This window comes from Durio zibethinus, chromosome 9, assembly GCF_047325235.1.
Source record: "Durio zibethinus cultivar Kanyao isolate XHJ-2024 chromosome 9, ASM4732523v1, whole genome shotgun sequence".
Classification (NCBI taxonomy): Eukaryota; Viridiplantae; Streptophyta; class Magnoliopsida; order Malvales; family Malvaceae; genus Durio; species Durio zibethinus.
In genome coordinates, this window is record NC_143170.1 from 6,176,471 (window position 1) to 6,193,174 (window position 16,704).

Genomic DNA, 16,704 nt, shown 5'->3' on the forward strand with positions numbered 1-16,704 from the left:
TGATACAGGAGAAACAAGCAGCGTAAAAAAAGGTGGAGTTCTTAAGAAAAAATGAAGCTCAAGCGGTGAACTATGTGGGATAGCAATTCAGAGGTTTCATGCCCTACCCTACAACAGTCTACCAAACCCATTACGCTCTCATAAATAATATTATATCCACTCTTCATCTGTATCAATCATACCAGCCATTACCATAACCAGTTTATCTACCTTAATTTCAGTCATCTTTTCAGACACCTACCTATTTTTATAATCGTCCTATTGCACCTACAAGACTAAAATAAAGACTTAGTCCAAATAGTGGTCCAAAAACTTCAAGAAACACCCAAAAAAAACCCACTTTTAACCATATTCCCATGACATATATGGATTTATACCTTCAACTTATTGAGAAACATTTACTCGTTTCTATTATTGTTGAACCCTTAAAACCTTCATTTCTCAAATGGTATAACCCCAATGCGCATTATGATTATCACTATGGGAACCCAGGTCATTCCACTGAGAATTGTACTACTTTGAAGCGTAAAATGCAAAGGTTAATCAATGAAAGGGTGTTAAACTTTGAGAACAACCAACAAGGGACTCCAAATGTTAATGAAAATCCTTTATCAAACCACATTAGGCCATCGATAAATGCTTTGATTGATAGGCAAGCAAGCTATGTAAAAAGAGGGATAAAAGATGTCAAAACTCTTATGGCTAAAGTGTTTGAAACTTTAGTCAAAGTTGACATGTCGAAGTCAATAAAACCTCAGAATTGCTCTGAAGCGATTAACTCAACTGAGAGCTATAATTATTATAGAGGTGCTTTGGGGCATTCTATCGAGAGTTGTCACCAATTCTGTCAAAAGGTGCAAAAGTTGATGGATATAGGTTAAATAGAGTTTTACGAAGAAAAATAAGAGTTGATGAAAGTTGAAGTGTCTACCATTAATAAATTTGTGTGTAAATCAGTTACTATTTATTATGATGAGAAGCTGACACTGAGGTCAGAAAAATTCATCTCCCGACCAATAGTGACAATTAAAGTTTTTGGCCTTTTTTCATATTAGAATGATAAAGTAGTACCATAGAAGTATGATTGTGATATCGTAATTAATCTAAATACTAAAAACATAACGGACGTATGAAGTATGACTTGAAGTGAAAGATGTTATAATACTCCAAAAGCTTTAGAGAAAGCCAGAAAAGAGAAGGCAAAGGTGAAAAAAAAATCATAATAATCTTATTGCAGTCCCAAAAAAAGAATATTATAAGCCAATTTTTGAAAATGAAGTTTGTGAATTTTTAAAGCTAATAAAACATAATGAGTATAGCGTGGTAGAACAGCTTAACAAGATGTCAGCTAGAATTTTTTAATTGTCATTATTGCTAAGCTTAGAATCACACTGTAATGCTCTACTGAAGGTGCTGAATCAAGCATATGTGTCTCACAATATCTCTGTTAAATACGTGAAATAGCTTGTTGGCAATCTGACAATTTCAAACTATATCTCTTTCAGTGATGAAGAGATTCCTCCTAAAGATCGAGAAAGTACCAAGGCTCTCCACATTAATGTAAAATGCAAAAGTCATATAATGGCTAAGGTTTTGATCGATAATGGCTCATCCATCAATGTTATACCCATGACTACTTTGGTAAAATTACTTGTGGATGAATCTTACATGAAACCTAGTCATATGATAGTTCGAGCCTTTGATGAGACCCAAAGAGAGGTGCTGAGAGATATAGAAATGCCATTACAGATTGGCCCGTGCACTTTCAATGTGAAATTCCAAGTTATGGATATCTCTCCCTCGTACAATTACTTATTGGGTAGGCTGTGGATTCATATGAAAAGTGTTGTTTCATCCTCATTACATAAAAAATTTCAAATTCATTATTGATAAAAAATTGACATGTGTGGTAGGAGAAGAAGATTTATTGGTCACCCAACCGGTAAATACTCTTTATGTAAAAATAACAGATGAAGCCTTAGAGTGCTCATATAGATCTTTTAAAATTACTAATGCAATATATGTGATTGAATGATCTAAATTATATTCATCACACTTATCTACGACTATTAAAATGGTCATTAAGCAACTCACTAAAATGGGATGGTAACCTAAAATTGGACTAAAAAAGAACCTATAAGGAATCATAGAGCCACCAGCAGTATATGATAAGAAAAATAGATTCAGCTTAGGATATAAGCCAACAATAGGGGACAGAATGAAAATGGTGAATGAGAAAAAAGATAAATGAATGGTTAATCTTAGGGGATATGAGCCAAAGTCAGAGCTCATGGTCATCCTTTACCTCTATGATTCTTTCCATTTGGGATGATATATTTACCCAGATTTACTTGGAGCCCTAAGTGCAGGATGATGAAAGAGTTTTTTGAGCTACCCATTCAAATGGTAGATGATAAAAAAAATAAAATATGAGATGAATAGCTATTCGTGCACCCTTATCCTTCAGATTTTGAGTTGAATAACTGGAGAATCATAGAGCTACCTGTTGTTTTTAAAACTTTTGAAAAGTAATATATTATAAAACTTTAAATCCCTAATTACTTTCTGTGAGCATTGGGTGATCTTTTGTGTGTCTTTATATTTGAAAAAAGACTTAGAAGATGCATCCATATTTCTTCTATTATTTTCATCTTCATTTTGCTTTTCATTTTCTCTTTTCATCATTTTCTTGCCATTTCATTTTTGTGTGCCAATATTCTTTTCATCTTACCCTTTGCAGGGTCTCCAATAATGAACACAAAGATAATCATGGTAATAATCTTGGATTTGATTTCAAAAACTTAATTTATGTTGATGAACTTGATAATGAGGAAGATTTGAATAAGTACACACTACCTCTTGATTTGTTAAAATTTATAGATCATGAAAATAAGTCAATTGAACCCCACCAAAAAATTATCAAATTAGTGAATTTAAAAGACAATGAAAATAAAAGAGAGGTCAAAGTTGGTACATCTATTTTACCAACTGAAAGGTAAAAGCTAGAAGAGCTGCTCTGAGAATATGTAAATGTGTTAGCGTGGTCTTACCAAGATATGTCAGAACTCAGTACTGATATTGTAGAACACAAGTTACCTTTGAAATTAGAATGCAATACTGTACAGCAAAAGCTAAGGCATATGAAATCGGAGATACTGCTAAAAATTAAAGAGAAAATGAAGAAGCAATTTGATGCTGAATTTTTGAAGGTGACAAAATATCATGAATGGGTAGCCAACATAGTATCAGTTCTAAAAAAGGATGAAAAAGTGAGAATGTGTGTCGATTATCGAGACCTGAATAGGGCAAGTCCTAAGGATAATTTTTCTCTATCTCATATCGATACTCTAATAGATATTACTACTAGGCACTCCACATTTTCCTTTATGGATAGCTTATCAAGCTATAATCATATCAAGATGACTTGAGATGATATAAAAAAAAATCACATTTGTGACTATGTGGAGGACATTATGTTACAAAGTCTATCTTTTGGGTTAAAAAATGCTAGTACTACTTATCAAAGAGCAATGGTAACTCTATTTCATGATATGATGCATAAAGAGATAGAAATATATGTGAATGATATAATTGTAAAATCTAGTGAAGGAGAATATCATGTAGTCAATCTCAAAAAATTGTTTGACAGGTTGAGAAGATTTTAGCTAAAGTTGAATCCTGTCAAATGTACATTTAATGATAAATCAATAAAACTATTAGGCATTATGGTTAGTGAAAGAGGAATCAAAATGGACCCAAATAAGATACAAGTCATTCAAAACTTATCTCCTCATCATACTTCAAAAGAAGTACAAAGTTTCTAGAAAGATTGAACTATATTGCCCGTTTTATCTTTCAACTCACCTACAAGTGCAATCTTATTTTCTAGCTTCTTAGAAAACATGATCTAAGAGAATGGAATAATGAATGCCAAAAAAACTTTTGATAAGATTAAAAAATAATTGTCAATTCCACTTGTGTTGGTACTATCAATCTCAGGAAAACCTTTGATTTTGTACTTAACAGTGCATGAAAATTCAATGGGGTGTGTGCTGGGTAAAGAGATAAAACTAACAAGAAAGAATGAGCAATTTACTACTTGAGCAAGAAATTCACTGATTATGAGTCCAAATATTCACCATTAGAGAAAATGTGTTATGTATTGGCCTAGACAGCTCAAAGGCTTCGACAATACATGCTATATCACACTACTTAGCTCATAATAAAGTTGGATCCTATTAAGTATATCTTCGAGAAGCCTTCATTGATGGAGAGAATAGCACGATGACAAGTTATACTTTCAGAATATGATATTGTTTATGTGACTCCAAAGGCTATTAAGAAAAGTGTAATAGTCGAGTTTCTTACCAATCATGCAACCAAAACTTATGAGCCAATGAAACTAGATTTTTCTGATGAAGATGTGATGGCTATTAAAGAAAATAAACCTATTGAGAAGTTTTTAATGATGTATTTCGATGGAGTTGCTAATGCTTTAGGTCATGGTATTGGGGTAATTTTAATATCTTTCAATGAACATTATTATCCCATCACAGCCAAGTTAAATTTTAATTGCACAAACAATGTGGCTGAATAGGAGGCTTGTGTTATGGGTTTACAAGTAGCGATTGAAAAAAAGATCAAAATGTTGGATGTGTTTAGAGATTCAGCTCTAGTCATCTATCAGTTACGAGGAGAATTGGAAACAAGAGATTCCAAGTTAATCCAGTACCATAAATACATCTCTGAGTTAGTCAAGCTATTTAAAAAAGTTTAATTTGAGCATTTGCCTAGAAAGGAGAACTAAATTGCTGATGCATTAGCTACTCTAGCTGTAATGATTAAAATAAATGCAAATACTGAAATCTAACCTATCAAGCTGGACGTGAAAGATGAATTAACACATTGTTCAGGTGTCAAAAAAAAAGTTGATAGGAAGCTATGGTATCATGACATTATGCAATACATTAAAAGCCAGCAATACCCGAAACATGCAACAAAAAATGATAAAAGGATTATCAAAAAGTTGGCTATGAGTTTTTTCCTAGATAGAGATGTCTTCTATAAAAGGGATCGAGATTAAATGCTTTTAAGATGTGTGAGTGCAGCTGAAGCAAAAAAAATTATTAAAGAAATGCATGATAGAGTTTGTGAGGCACATGCAAATGGTCATATGATGGCTAGACAAATTATAAGGGCTGGCTATTATTGGTTGACAATGAAAAGTGACTGTATTGATTAAGTCAAAAAATATCATAAGTGTCAGATTTATGCTGATAAGATTCACGTTCTTCCAATAGCATTACATATTTTGGCTCTTCTATGATCATTCTCTATATGGGGCATGTATGTCATTAGTACCACACTCTAAAAGCTTTGAATGGACATAGATTCATCTTTTGTGATAATTGATTATTTCACGAAGCAGGTAGAAGCTGCATCATATGCTAGTGTGACTTGATCTATGGTATGCAAGTTCATAAAAAATGAGATAATATGTAGATATGAGCTTTCAAAAATGATTATTTCTAATAATGCCAAAAATTTGAATAGCAAAATGATGAATGAAATATGCATTCAATTTAAGATTCATTATCATAATTCGGTACCATATCGTTCAAAGATGAATGGGGTAGTGAGGCTGCAAATAAGAATATCAAAAAAATCTTAGAAAAAATGACTGATACTTACAAAGGTTGACATGAAAAGTTACTTTTTACTTTACATGCTTATAAAACATTAGTCCGAACATCTACAGGGGCTACCCCATTCTTTTTGGTATATAGAATGAAAGTTATGCTACCAGTTGAAGTGAAAATTCCTTCGCTGAGAGTCTTAATAGAGGTAGAGTTAGAGGAAGCAGAATGGGTTCAAAATGGCTACGAGCAATTGAACCTTATTAAAGAGAAAAGACTTACAACACTTTGTCATGATCAATTATATCAAAAAAAGATGATGAGAGCACATAACAAAAAAATTCATCCCCATCGCTTTAGGGAATGAGACTTAATGCTGAAAAAGATCCTCCCAAATTAACATGACAATAAAAAAAAATATACACCAAATTGAGAGGGCCCGTACATGGTGAAAAAGATCTTTTTCTGATGGGGCATTAATTTTGATAGAGATGGATGGAGGTGATTTGCCTATTCTGATAAATTTAAATGCTGTAAAGAAATATTTTCCTTAAAAACGAGAACAAAAAATAAAAAAAAGGTAAAAAAAAGTGAAAAAGAATGACATATCTAAGTTGAAAACCTGAAAAAGATGGCTTGTATATGAAGAAGAAGCATCATCAAGAGAAGATCCCACGACACAAGGGTAAGTGTAGTTTGACGAATTTTGAAGAATCAAGAAAGTCATCTAATTTAGTTTTAAAAAAATTTGAGAATATTTTATTTATGATTATCTGGTAATCATTATTTGGGTACCTTTGTTCCTATCTATGCATTTAATATCAGTCTAATGAAATTGCTATCTTTCTTTTGAAAATAACGCATATCCATTCCTTTATTCTTATTTGATATTTTTGTTCACCTTACAATTGAATAGGAGAAATATGTGACTGCATTTTGTTTGTCTTGAACTTAAAATGATGAAAAGGAAAACAACCACGAAAGATCTCAACTTTACTTTTTAAAAGTTGACAAAGACAGATGAAAAAAGATGAGAAAAGCATGATAAGACATTGATGTTGCAGACTTTTGAAGAAGAAAAATATTGTTAGGGAAGAATACAACGGTCAGATGTTAAAAATAGATTAGTCGTATGGCAATTGTTGAGAATTCTGATAAAAAAAGTAAAAAGTGGGAGATTTAGATAACATTTTTACTACAATGAATAATTTTGATTGCATTACATGCATTACATTTAGAGCACTTAGTACATACATTCATGAACAGTTATAGTAAAGACAGAGACCTTCCATTTCCTAATGAAAAATAAGATTTTGATATTCAAATAAAGATAATAATCAAACAAAAGATTTCAAAAGAGAGAAATTTACTTGTTCAAATATGAGAACTTGGTCTCGAGAACAGATAAGATTTTTAAAGTTGTTAAGCCTTTGCTTAGAGGAGCTTTTTCAAGATAAATTTTTAAAGTTGTTAAGCCTCTGCTTAGATGAGCTTTTTCAGATGATATTTTTAAAGTTATTAAGCCTCTACTTAGAGGAGCTTTTCCAGGATGATGAATTTTAAAGTTATTGAGCCTCTGCTTAGATGAGCCTTTTTCAAATAAGATTTTTACTGCTTAGATGAGCCTTTTCCAAATAAGATTTTTAAAGTTATTAAGCCTTTGTTTAAAGAAATTTTTTTTAGATAAGATTTTTAAAGTTATTAAGCCTCTGCTTAGAGGAGCTTTTTCAGGATGATGAATTTTAAAGTTGTTGAGTCTCTACTTAGATGAGCCTTGTTAAATTTTTTAAAGTTGTTGAGCCTTTACTTAAAGGAGCATTTTTCAGATAAGATTTTTAAAGTTGTTAAACCTCTGCTTATATGAACCTTTTCAGATAAAATTTTTAAAGTTATTAAGCCTTTGTTTAAAGGAATTTTTTTCAGATAAGATTTTTAAAATTGTTAAGCCTTTGCTTAGAAAAGCTTTTCCAAGATGATGAATTTTAAAGTTGTTGAGCCTCTACTTAGAGGAGCCTTTGTAATTTTTCAAAAGTTGTTGAGCTTCTGCTACGAAGAGCTTTTTAAATTTTCAAAAATATTGTTGAACTTCTGTTTAGAAGAGCCCTAAAAAAATGTTTTTATGCTCAATGTTTCTTCTTTTCGAATAAAATGGTTATTTTATTCCTAATTCTCAAAAATAGGCAATGAGAGGCAGCTGTAAACATCATTTTATATTTTTTTATTTTTTTTTCTTATCCGATTTAGTTTGATAAAAATCTGAGTGCATTAAATGCACTCTTCCTAAAGTCTAAAATCGTCATCGCTAGTTGTCGGCAGCAGCCTGACACCTTGCCTAATTGGCAGCATGGATTTCGGTCACCAAAATTCTACAACTCATTTGAAAAGCTAGGATTTGAATCCCAGAAAGCTCTATAAATAGAGCTTTTTTTTTTTTAAAAGGGAGAGGAGATCGAAAAAAAAAAACTCGAAACCCTGTAAAAAAAAAGGTTGCCAGATTTAAAAAAAAAACTTTCTATCAAATAAAAAAATCCAAGGCAAACCAAACACATACAAACGTATAAATAACAGCCTCTGAAAACGAGGACCACAGCACCAAACAAAAAAAAAATAAACACAAACACATAAAAAAAATTTTTGACCGAACCTTTCAAGTTAGATCTGCGTCGTTTGAAGGTCCTTTTCACAAAAACAAGCTCAGATCTGGATTTTAAAGATTGAGAGAAATATTTTGATTTTTTTTATTTTTTGATTATTGACGACCGATAGTGGCGATGGTGGTGATGATGACCGATTGGTCTCCTTGGATTTTGTCTGAAAAGGGAGAAAGGTGAGGTTTTTTTTTCTGAGAAAAGAAAAAAGTGAATGAAAAAAAATATTTTTGGGCCTTTTATATAAACTGCCAAAGCCAAAACGACGTTGTTTTAGCCTCTGAGATCAGTGCGTCAACCCGTAACCCAATTTGGGGTTCGCGCACCCGACTCGATGACCCATCCATTCCTCAACCTCTAACCGGTCCAACTGAACTGACCTAGACCGAAACGTCGGACTAGATTGCGTGTTGATCGGATTGTTGATTGGTCCGATTCAGGTAAAAAAAAAATTTTTTGAAAATTTTATTTTGTTATATGTTATTTTCATAATATTTATGCATATTAAATTATTTGTATTTATTAGAATAAATTTTTTTGAAATTTTTATAATTTTGATAATTTTAAAATAAACTAAAAAAAATAAACCTTAAATAATTTTAAAAAATTAATAAAAAACGTAAGAAAAAAAAATTTATCCGATAATGAGATTCAAAGGTACTTCGAGTAGTGATACCTACGAAATCTCTAAATGAGAATATTTTTTAAAATATTACAAGTGTATTGGAGTATTTATAAAAAAATTTTAATACAATAAAAAAATTTTTATAAAAATTAAAAAAAAAGTAAAAATTAACTAATTTATTAAAAAAACAAAATTAAAAATAATAATAATATAAATAAAAAAAATTTATCCAATGATGGGATTCTAAAAGTATTCCGAGTAATAATGCTTTACGAAATCCCTAGGTGAAAAATTTTTTTTAAAATATTACCAGTGTATTAGAATATTTATAGAAAAACTTCACTATAATAAAAAAATTTTCTTCAAAAATTTAAATTAAAAATAAAAAATCAAATAAAACAATTAATAAAATTTCTAAAAAAGAGAATAAAATACGTGCATCAACATATTAGTATTTTGCATTGCATGCATAATAAAGTTTTTACAAAAAGTAAATTCGAGCCTCTAAGGATGGGATTCTAAGGTATTCCGAGAAGCGATGCCTAAAAAATCTTTATGTGAGAAAGAGTTCTTCTAATATTATTAACGTACTGAAATATTTTAAGAATTATTTCAATAAAAAGGTTTAAATTTATTTTTTTCAAATAAAATTTGAACAATAAATAAAATAAAAAAATCAATTCCCAATAAATGAAAAATCAAGGAAATTATTTTTAAACACCGAAAATAAATCTATTTTTATTAAAATCAATGGATTGTACATAGTTAATTGGTACTGTTTTAAACGAGCAATGTGGGAGTGTTAATCTTTTCCCACGCGTAACCGACTCTCGAACCCAAACTATTTCACAAATCATAAAATTATTTTTTAATAAACTTGAATTAAGTTTAAAATCTAATTAAAATAATAAATTTTAATAAGTGACCGATCGCATTCAACCAAAAAAAATTGGTGACAATTTCATATTTTTTTATTCATTTTTAAATTTATCATATGAACATAAAATCGTTACGATGGCTATCAAACAGAATAAAGAATATTTTGAGATCATGTTAAATTTTAAGATTAATATTAAATGTAAAATCAGTAAATAATAAGTGAAGTGATCTTTATTGTATTTGTGTATTCAAATTATCTCTAATTTAATAAATGTAAAAGTTCTTTTCCTGTACCGCGTCTAAAATTTAACACATAGACTGCCAAACAAGAGATCCAATGAATTGGGTATTTCAGTAAAGAAGGCGGTAATTTTGTTTGGGGTCGTAAATTAATCGAGGAGAAGGACCAAGCTCTCTTTGTATGCAGCAATAAGTAAACCAAAATTTTCAAGGCACACCATTCTAATGACACGAGTATGTATGCCAAAAAGGCCATAAAAACAAAACCCCCACCCCCTCATTTGCAGACTCCACAGTCCACAGTGCACCAGAAATAGCTTTGTAAATGGATATCGCTTGAATTAAAGATGGTCTAAGCTTTTCTGTTCACGCTTATGTGGCAGTTAAACTACTCGAGTGTAATATTACCTTGATGGAGTCTCATTATGGAAATCTAAAGTAAATAAATCCGCCAATTGCATTGTTCATCCATCAGGTCCGGACCATCGTTGGAGTGACATGATTTTGACCTCAAAATGGAATCTCAACTTGACCAAGGCACATCTTCAATTCGATTTTATAGCATTTGTCAAGCTCATTTGGTCACAAACACGAGGAGAGCATGTTCTTCAAGGGATTTATGTAATGTAATGCTACACATCATGTTTATTTGTTTTTTCTCCACCAACAAAAAGTGAAATGAAAAGAGAACAGTGATTATGATTTCTTTCTCTCAAAGAGAGGAAAAGTGGAAAACAAAGCAACCAGGGAGACACTACACAACAGAGAACCGGGACAACAAAAGAATTCGTACGAGGACCATAAATTTGCCTTGTTTCTTTGGCTGATCATATGTCTAATCTTTATGTAACATTTTTAGGTGTCGTTTACCAGCAGTTGCATTAGGCCACGATAGATGTTGGAAATTTGGGATCCTGATGGACCCATTTTCTCAACATGAGCGTCCTTGTTCGTAAACACAACATTCTCCCAAAACATGAGCAATTTGCTTAGAGTTCACCGGATCTGTCTTTTATTGAGTTGCGTCGGCAACATTATGATTATTCATGGTACCCCTTTCATCGTTTTTGGGTCAATAAAATTACTGATGAAAAGGTTAAATTACCATTGGAAGACATGGGCTTGGCCCATTTACTTGACCCAAGGATCAATCATGTCTTCTCTTATTTGGTATAAACAAATAAATCCAGGATCAACAATTTCTACATCTCTTGTGGAGGCAAATGATCGAGCGATCATTCATCATTGAACCTGGTTTTATGTATTTTTGTAGAAATATATAAGATTATGTATAAGAGTTTAAAGATTTAACACGTGGATAATTAAGTAAAATCAACATGAAAATGGTTTAATTGTAAAATCATTTTATGAATTAAAAGAGTGATGAAAGAATTGGCTGTTATCCCACACCCTGACATTCTCGATTGGCTCCTGCCAAGTAAATAGAAGGAAAAAAAGAAAACCAGGTACTTCAACCAAAAGGGAAAAAGGAAAATTCCAACTTCTTGCCTTGCTTTTGCTCCAAATGTAAATAAGTTAAACTATTCATGAATCATTTAAGTTTGATTTGTGAATATTTGAATTTAATTTGTTTATTATCAAATTGAGCTATTTTAATATTAAGTCACAATAATAAAAAAAAGACACAAATCTTATTCCAGGCCTGAACCCAGCACCAAACCATTATAGTTATTATAAAAGGTGTATTCATCTTCTTAAAGAGCCTATCACAATGACAGTGTAAAGGATGCTTGAACTTTTTTCATTGCAAGACTATTGCACCTGTATCTTTTGATTATGAAGCCAATAGCAAATTACAAGTTTTTTTAAAAAAAAATAAAATTGAAAAAATTATCAATATTTATGATGAAGATTTGCAAATTTTGATGTATACATATAAAATAGTATGTGAAAACTACTTGATTTTTTTATTTTTTGCTTAAAAGATAAAAATAAAAATCCATATTATGAAATAATTTTCTTTAAATTTTATAATATGTTGTTGATTTAAACTTGTTCATTTGATATATGTTAAAAAACTAGTTAAACATTTGATTGATTGTTATAGTCTTATAAAAATTTTATATTATGCCAAAAGAAAAGAGTAAATAGAAATCTTCATTCAACTTGATTATCATTAATTATATCATTAAGAGTGACTTCCAATGTTGGGGTAAACCGTAATGATCGACAAAACTTCAACCATCAAATGACAAAAAAATAATAATAAAAAAAAAAGAAGTCAGCATAGATGGCGGTCAGCAGTTGGGACGAGAAGTGCAGAAGAAGACTAAGCGGTAAAAACAAATGCAATAATGCTTGTGATTGGAGAGAACACATTTCGAAGCAAGAGTGCTTAAAGTCCCATCCTCTAGAAGCCTAGAAAATTTCTAGTTGTCCCCATTTGCTCGCACCCCATTCCCACTTGATATGTCTAAAAACTTTGAAATTCCACGGCTTAAGGATTTGGATTTTCCAATTTCTAGTCCTCTTCTCTTATCCCTATTGACGAGCTACAATTTCAGCTTTGACGAGAACTCCATTGTCACCATCCTGGACCATTGTCATGGCAGTGAAATTCCAAGTCTGTTTCTATTGGCATAATACATTAGAGTACTCTCTATTAGATAGCTGTTTTGATTATTTTTATGTTTTTCTTTAAGTTGTTATTAAAGAAAGGTTAATGCTTCATTTAAATGATCGAATTTAGTTTCAAAACAACGTGATGAAGGGTAGGAAGAGAATCTCACCGGCCCTCAAACGAAGCATAAGTAGTATTGTAAAACTGATCAGTAGCCAATTTATTTTTTAAAATTAATTTCTATCAATTCTTAGTAAATTTGAGTAAAGAACACTAATCAGTCGTGAACTGTTGCATCAACAAATTACTGCACCCATCAAAAGTATTAGCATTTGATAAAATGAGTTTTTTATAAGCAATCTAAATATTAAATAGACAATCTCATTAAAAAAAAAAAACCCCATGATAAAGAAAATAAATAGGCACTCGAGAGACTACCATATCAACATACATATATGTCCCCTTTTGGTGAAAAAAAAAAGACACAAAATAAAGCAAATCCCCCATAAGACTGCAAGAAAGTAAAAAAGAGCACAATGGTCCTACGCAAAAATCAAAAGTCCATAACCTAAACAACTTAGGTAGCGTATCACTTGCATATGATATTTCCTAGTGTTTTTGTGGCAATTTCAATGTCCATGGTACAATTCATTTGGGCCGACTTCTTCCTCTTGATCACCTTCATCAGGTGAATCTTCCCATCTAAATTTGAGTAGCTGGTCAGACGTAGAACCCCCGACCTAATATCACTTCCCAATTCATTAGTATTTGATAAACTGCTCGAGCTCAATACCACCATAACATCAACCTTTTTCGTTGATCTAGCCCTGGCTCGAGCCTTCTCAATAATGGCCACGCCAACCGTTGTGTCCCTGTATGCAAACGTGACGTTACCAGCTTCATACTTGAAGTGACCAAAGTTTGTGTTTTTTACCGTGAATTGAGTATTCATTCGCAAATTGAACGAAGGGGAAGCCCCGGTTTCAATATTGAAGGGTTCAACAAATGACCCTGACCGCACCCGAAACTTTGGGTTTTTGATACGCATAACTGTTAATGCGAAAAGCAGTATGATTCCCGTCTGAAACACAGCAAACAATACAATATACAATAGGCACTTCATTCGCTTCTTTTTCTTTAGCTCTTTCGAGTAAGCGGCAGCAGACTCTTCGCCACTTCGTGGATGGCCATTATCCGATACCAATGGATACGGGGATTCTCTCTTCTCTGCCATTTTTTGTGCTAATTACTAATTCCAAAGCTGAGAAAAAATTTTCCAAGTCCAGTGGAGAATGAGATACGATATATGGGGGCATATTAACAAGTACTTATAGAAAAATGATTCGTCAAGAAAAAGATGGGAATTGGGATAATAGATTGAAAATGTTGTGTAGAAAGAATGAGCAAACACTTGCGTTGAAAAAATGGTGCAACAAGTCACTTCATCTAGTAGTTCTTAGACTATTATGCTTTCTTGAGACTTAAAGGCGTTGGGCGAGTATGCGGACATGAAACCTTGACTTCATTGGCTTATGATGCAATTGGATTAATACCTTTCAGAAAGGGATTAATTTTTCTTGGTGTTCTACTTTCAATATTAGTAGTCGTAGTAGAACCTTCTACTCAGAAATGACTCATGGGCAAGCTATGTCAAGGAAACAAGTGACAGCCCAATGGCATTGCACCATTCCAAGAAAAAAACATATTCTTTGGTACCTCAAAATTAATTGAAAGAATTCCATATTGCAAGTGGTAGTAGATTTTTTTTTTCTGAAAGAGATCTTAAAATTTAATTATTCAATTCTTAAAATATTTTTTTAAAACGGGCATCGACCAAATAGATTTTTTTTTTCTTTGAAAACCAAAAGAGTACTATTTTTTTATCCTATTAGTTCGTGGTCGATAATTATCTAAATTCTTATGTTTTATTGCAATCAATTAAGATTTTAAATATTTATTTTTATCAATTGAATCCTTATTATACGAAAATTGATTAACTGTCAACATTTATTTTTGTTTAATCAATAATTCAATTTGGGTGAAAATATATATTTAAATATTTAATTAAGTGAAAATATATATTTTAAGATTCAACTGATTCGATATAAAAAAATTTCAAAATTTAATTGATTATAATAAAATATTAAATATTTAAATGATTATTAAAATTTTATTCAAAAAATTTTTTATCCTTTTGCAAAAAATAAAAAATCAAAAAAGTAAATCAAAATCTTTTTTGAGGTAAATAAAAGTAAACCGAATTTAGGTGATTCTAGCTTTTAACATAAAAATAGTTAGTAGTCTATCATATAGCTTTCACTAGTATTAGATTAACTGGCGAATTTGTACATTTTAATGATTGCCGTCCAAAAACACAATACTAGCTTTTAGCTTAAAAATAGTTAGTAGTCTAACTATAATGTATTTAACATTACTTTTACGTTCAAAATCTGCTTTTTGAAATTCAAACACAATACTAAACAAACGAGACCCAACTCATTATAATGATTCTAAAAGCGTCCTATACCGTTCAACATATTTTAATAAGGCCAAAGCCCAAAGGCTTTATAAAAGTGACGTTTGATGGTAGAATATAATTTTTACGTTGATGTACTGATAAAAGTTTGTTTATGAGATGAACGTAACTTATGATTATATTTTTAATTTCTTTCGAGTTTTATCGGCGTGCTATCAACGGGCATAAAAAGTAAAGTTCCCTTCTGACTTTATCATGTTTTAGCTCTGTTTCTTTCCTTATATAATAAAAAAAAAAAGAGTGACGTTTTCATCTAGAAACCGGGAAGTGCTGTGTATTGTGATTTTTTTTTTTTTTCAACCAAAGAAGAAAATGCCACGAACAAGGCAGGCAGTGGCACCCTTCTCTTCTTACATTTCCACGTTGATACTTGACATTCGTGGCGATGTTTTATTTGTTTATTTAAAATTGTTAAGTATTAAACTTGATAAATGAAATTAAAAATTTATCATTTTATCTGTTTATCAAGATCACATAACTTTTGGTTAACGTGTTTTTATCATATTGTACTGTATATTGAGGGATTAGTATGAACTCCATGTATAGTTGTTAAGGACTAGTTCATGGAAAAACAATTGTTTCTTATGTAACCTTAGCCAGCTAGCCTTGTTTGTTTCCCATGGCTCCAGCCACTGGACAGGTCAATACAAATATTATTAACGACTTTGCTTGACTATCTAACCATGCATGGAAAATATAATTAATGAGAAAACGATCATAATTAGTCCTCCAAATTTGACTATGGTGCTTACATATAAAATTTGAATCGGCCCAAGTTTATTCCGAAGTTAAATGATCAGGTAAGTAGAATTGTAAGGCGAAGACTTTCAAGCTTATCCAATCCGATTGAGTCTAGCGCAATGAAAGAATAAAGAGTAATATTGCATCCACTTTTGTTTTTTTGACGACCCTCACAAATATTCTTGTAGCTAGGTTAAACTTACCACCATGTATTTCGGTCGCACCACTTGAAGCCAATCCAATTGAGTTTTGGTATCAGAATTCATATTTTTAGGCCAAAATCATTTAATTAATTCGATGATAGTCAAGAGACTCATGTAAAACATCAAATATGTCATACACGATCCAAAAGTGATAAAGCACAAAATAACATCTGACAGTAAAAATCAAATCGCTATTAATCAGTGCACACAAAAGCTCTTTACCCCTAAATTTTCAGATCCAACCACAAATCAACCATTTCGTATACTTCCATCGGAGCCAATAAAAATCTGATTCATCACTCACAGTAAGATAAAACCAAAAACACAACTAAATTGAGAAACACACGCCAAGAGATACCAAGCTCATTGGAACACAACTACAATACAACAGAATAGCCATCAAGACATTAGAGAAGGCTAGATAGCACCAGCCATCCATGAAAAACACTTCCTTGTGCACACTAGCCTTACTCAAATCATCACCGAATCAAGGAGATTCTGTCCAATCACACCATCCTTAACAACTCAAATAGATTTCTTGAAAAGAGAGACAAGTCATAAATCCTTACATCCCAAGTATACAGCACCGATGAAACTTATGGGTGCTTTAGATTT

General features: G+C 31.5%; 1 protein-coding gene across 1 annotated transcript; it reads right to left on the reverse strand.

The window, feature by feature from the left end:
• Positions 1-12,933: 12,933 nt before the first annotated feature.
• On the reverse strand, positions 12,934-14,001 carry LOC111316315 (late embryogenesis abundant protein At1g64065-like). Its single transcript, XM_022918315.2, has one exon. The coding sequence runs from the start codon at positions 13,841-13,843 to the stop codon at positions 13,199-13,201; it is 645 nt and encodes a 214-aa protein (XP_022774050.2). The 5' UTR covers positions 13,844-14,001; the 3' UTR covers positions 12,934-13,198.
• Positions 14,002-16,704: the final 2,703 nt, after the last annotated feature.